The sequence below is a fragment of the Salvia hispanica genome, chromosome 6 (genome assembly GCF_023119035.1).
Source record: "Salvia hispanica cultivar TCC Black 2014 chromosome 6, UniMelb_Shisp_WGS_1.0, whole genome shotgun sequence".
Taxonomy (NCBI): domain Eukaryota; kingdom Viridiplantae; phylum Streptophyta; class Magnoliopsida; order Lamiales; family Lamiaceae; genus Salvia; species Salvia hispanica.
The window spans coordinates 20,925,772-20,930,565 of NC_062970.1; the positions used below are offsets into that span (position 1 = coordinate 20,925,772).

The window sequence follows — 4,794 nt, forward strand, 5'->3', positions numbered from 1 at the left end:
GGAAATAAACGACAGTGGTGTGGTATAGCACTGAAGGATCTAACAATTGAGATATGTCTTTCTTGCTATTTACTGAAAGACGAGGTCTCGGTGATTGTTATTTCTTAAGCATTGTTGATATAACATTGAGCATACGATATTGATTATTCACTACTTTGATTTATCAAATGGTGCGGATTTTTCGCAATCCAAGAATCCTGATATCTTGGGTAGTGGTGATCAATGTCTAGAGGTGCTAGTATTGTTATTGCAATGAATCGTGTGCTGGGTGAGTCCAGTTTGATAATATCCTCAAAAGGTGTTCGAAAAAGGTTTTATTGTTCAGAAACTCGGCCGGTTGGAATTTATTCCACAATAATAAATAAATATTTTGAACTAGACAACTCTTGGAAAAAGATATTAATTAATAGTCAAATAACAGACTTAAATTAATTAATGGATATTTATATCTTAAACACAGGAAATAATAAATTAAAGAGGTAAAGCCCGGATTACTCTTAATTTGGGATTGGACGGACAGTCAATATTATTATACTATAGTGGATGATAATAATATTCTGTTTGAGCTTGTATTAAATTGGGGCTCAATTTAATTAGTAAGAGACCAATAGGTTTGGCCCAAGTCCAACCTCCATGGATCCTTAATCCGGCTCAACATAACTCTATTAAAAGGAGACTAAATAGAAAACTAATACAATTGATTTTAATCATAAAATTTCGTGCTCTCTCTTTGGGAGTGGACGAAAAATCGGTTTTTCACCGAACTGATATTCTGTCTTCTTTCTAGTCAAGTCCTTTTGATTCTGACAAGCTTTGCCCACCCAAAGGTCAGATTCTGAGTTCGGGATACAGATTAGAAGGTTCGTGGTTGAGTACGAAGAACATCACGTGGAGAAGGCGCAAGCAATCGACGATTCTTTGGAGAATCAGATCGGTAACCCTAGACCGTAGAATAACATGAATTAGGTTTTAATTCCTTAAGCATGATTTATGTGCGTTCTTGTATGCAATTAATTGTTTAACATGTGGTTAATTAATCCCATAATCGGTCAAATAGATCCGAATATGTATGATTTATTTGTGATTGCATGACTTCCGCTGTGCAAGGGGCACCAATACCCAACACGAACGAAAAAGGAAATACGACATATTTTCATGGAACGGAGGGAGTAAGTATAAACTCGATATACGTTCAACCAGGTATTATAATTCTAGGTGTAAAAGGAAACAAAAATAACACTTCATCCGTCCAAAATAAGCGAAACACTTCTTTTGAGCACAAGATCTAAGAAATTGACATTTAAAGAGTTAAAAAGTAGAGAGTACAGTATGAAAGAGAGACAAATTGTAGAGAAATAAAGAAAGAATAAAGTAGGTTGACAATAAGTACCATTTTCACTTTACCTCTATATAATGTATGCATACTGTAATATTCAAATAAATGTTTGTTGCTCAGTTGGTTCCTCTGCCTTGTTGCTTTTCTTTATACTTCATTTCTCTTTCATGTTTAATAGTTAATTCCCCAATATGTTATATATTACTCCATAAATTTATATTTATTCCTTTCATTTCAAAATTGAAAATAATACATATAGCTAAGTAGTATAAAAAAATATTCTTTAACCTCATACATATTAAAAATAACATATAGTAAAATCTTTTCTTTCATTTTGAAAATTTAATCCATACATATTTGAATAAAAAATATTTTATCATCCCATAAATATGTAAATATTACTATAATACTACCATCTTTAATTTTCACAATTTAAGAAAATAAATGAATTCACATTGACTTTAGTTGCACATGTATTTATAGTTTCTATTGTCTTTTAATTATTTTCACTCTTTATGTGTTCTTTGCAACGATCTCTCTCTCCTTTTGCCACGGCTCTGAATAATATTAAAATCAAATAAACTGAACAATTATCAAATAGAAATTTGGGTCCCATCATTAAATTCCTAGCTCTGCCACTATAAGGAAGAGAGAAAATTTTTCTAAAAAAGAAAATAATTTACTTATAGTAGGACATTTCATATGACTCTTTCTATGGTGAGACATTTCAAAATTTGGGACATAGAGAGTAGTAATATGTAGAAAGGTGTATGTTTCATATCATATTTCTTTTTTCGTCCGTCTAATAAAAATAGTTCATATCAATTTATGGAAATCTTTTCCTCCTTCATTTTCCTTTATCATTTATGAACCCCATAACTCACTACATAATTTAAATTACTTTTTCTCATTTTCTCCTACTTTATCCCGTCAAAAAAAATTAATATGTCAGGCAATCCAAATGAAAAGTTTATACTTTATCCCGTCAAAAAAAATTAATATGTCAGGCAATCCAAATGAAAAGTTTATAAAGTGGGGAATAGTAATGTGTAAGAAAACAAAACCTACAAACAACAACACTCTCTCACAGTCCCAACTCCCCGCCACCGCCAATCGACGGAGATGTCGACAAGCAGAAGCGGGGTGGCTTCCAGCTTGGAGCCGTGGCTTGAGCTGAACAACAAAGTCGTAATGGTGACCGGCGCCTCGTCGGGGCTCGGCCGAGAATTCTGCTTAGACTTAGCCAAATCAGGCTGCAGAATCCTTGCCGTCGCTCGACGAATCGACCGCTTACAATCACTCTGCGACGAAATCAACAATCGAATCGGCTCAGCCGAATCTAACCACGACCGAGTCCAATCTCGAGCCGTGCCTATCGAGCTCGACGTCAGCGCAAGTGCGCCGACTATCCAAGCCGCCGTGGCGAAGGCTTGGGATGCCTTTGGGAGAATCGATGTTTTGATTAATAATGCCGGCGTAAGAGGTAAACCCTAATTTCTCTAAGCAAAAATTTACTTCCGAATTTCCCCTTTGTCGCGCTGAATTTCTGTTCATATTTTTGGAAATTTGATGAGATTCGTTGCTAGGGTTTATATAATTTGGTTATCTTGATTTCGATTGAGTGTCAAATTTCTGTTAGCAAAAATGCAATTCCCGATTTTCATTTGGTTAATAGTTTGGGTTTGCGCTGAATTTCTGTTAATTTTTCAGAAATTCGATTAAATACGTTGCAAGGATTTAGATAGTTTGATTTATCTTAATTTGGAAGTGTCAAATTGTGAATAAGCATGTTTAGATTGTGCGAAATTTGAGGCTTTGAAACTGCTGCAGAATTTTGTGCATCCATTGTTTATATTCATTATGAATAAACATTGATTGAATGCTGAAAAAAAAAATACTACCTCTGACCTCGAAAAATAGAAACTTTTAAAATGACACGAATTTTAATGTACAAATGGCAAAGTAAGAGATAAGATTTGATAAAGTAAGAGACAAAAAGAAAAATAGGCAAAATAAGAGAGATAAAAAGAAAAAGTAGCGAAAGTAGTGTTAGTGGAATGTGGGGTCGTCCTAAAGTAGAAATATTCAAAAGTTTCTATTTTTAAGGGACGGAGGTAGTAGTACTTATTAAATTTTTGGTAATGGATTCATAACAAAGGCAGTAATTATATGAGGTCGATCCAATGCCAGATTGATATAGGCATCACAAGATCTGTAGTTCAAGCTCTTTGCTCCACAGTGGTATTGATATTCAAGGTTCAATGCAGGTAGTGTGCACTCGCCATTGAATTTGTCGGAAGACGAATGGGATAGTGTCATTAGAACAAATCTGAAAGGGATGTGGTTGGTTTCAAAGTACGTGTGTGCCCGTATGCGTGATGCCCGACAGGGTGGATCTGTGATCAATATATCATCTACTGCAGGTCTCAGCCGCGGGCATCTTCCTGGAAGCCTCATCTACGCCACTTCGAAAGCTGCTGTTAACACCATGACAAAGGTAATCTCTTTAATGAAAAGCAGTTGCCTCTGTTTTCATGTTGTCATGGTTCTTGCTAACATCTTTGTCATCACAATGCACACAGATCATGGCCCTTGAGTTAGGGCCTTATAGGATTAGATTTAATTCCATATCTCCCGGAATTTTCAAGTCGGAGATAACGGAGAGTCTGATGCAAAATGACTGGTTCAAGACCGTAGCTTTCAAGACTATTCCTCTACGAACTCACGGTGAGTCGGATCCAGCTTTGACGTCACTGGTGCGGTATTTGGTCCATGATTCATCGGAATATGTAACGGGAAACGTCTTCATTGTCGAAGCTGGAGCCACCATAACCGGCATCCCAATTTTCTCGTCTCTTTAGTCTATGGATAATAATATGTAGTCCTAAATTTAGTGAAGATCAGTTTCCAGACCTCCTAGAAAGATAGTTTGCATGAGAGAAATTAAGTAGAGCTATTCGCATCTCGTCTTGTAACACTTTCTTCTTTATGGAGTATTTAACTAGTATCACACTATCACACTCGTGTGCGCGATGCGAGACCAATTTTATTTTCATCACACTTAATTTTATACCGTGAAATAATCTTATGAAATGATAAAAAATAAATATGATAGTATGAAATCTAAAATTATAAATATATAAAATAAAAATTGTTATAAGAATATAAAATCAAATAATTTTTTTTTAAAAAATATACACAAATATATTGATTGGCGAATTTGGCAAAAAAGTACATGCATATTGATATGCACAACACATCCTTAGTCTAGAACTAGAGACTAAATATAGACCATTAGATTTAAATTTTGATGGCTACTCCATCTGTCCGCGAATAGGAGTCCCGGTTATAATTACCATAAATGGAGAAGAAACCCCACATTCCACCGACTCATTCCACTCACATATCATTTAAAACTGATATATACAAGTCAGACTCATGTTGATAGGGCTCGTTCC

General features: G+C 35.1%; 1 protein-coding gene across 1 annotated transcript; it reads left to right on the forward strand.

Moving 5' to 3' along the window:
• Positions 1–2,382: 2,382 nt before the first annotated feature.
• LOC125192402 (3-oxoacyl-[acyl-carrier-protein] reductase FabG-like) lies at positions 2,383–4,354 on the forward strand. Its single transcript, XM_048089942.1, has 3 exons — positions 2,383–2,819; positions 3,604–3,833; positions 3,919–4,354. The coding sequence occupies exons 1-3, from the start codon at positions 2,459–2,461 to the stop codon at positions 4,195–4,197; spliced, it is 870 nt and encodes a 289-aa protein (XP_047945899.1). The 5' UTR covers positions 2,383–2,458; the 3' UTR covers positions 4,198–4,354.
• Positions 4,355–4,794: the final 440 nt, after the last annotated feature.

Excerpts from the sequence above, each read along its gene's own strand:
- LOC125192402 (XM_048089942.1), top strand. The coding sequence starts at position 2,459 with ATGTCGACAAGCAGAAGCGGGGTGGCTTCCAGCTTGGAGCCGTGGCTT. Across the intron at positions 2,820-3,603 it reads TAATAATGCCGGCGTAAGAG|GTAGTGTGCACTCGCCATTG; the intron begins GTAAACCCTAAT and ends GGTTCAATGCAG. Across the intron at positions 3,834-3,918 it reads CTGTTAACACCATGACAAAG|ATCATGGCCCTTGAGTTAGG; the intron begins GTAATCTCTTTA and ends CAATGCACACAG.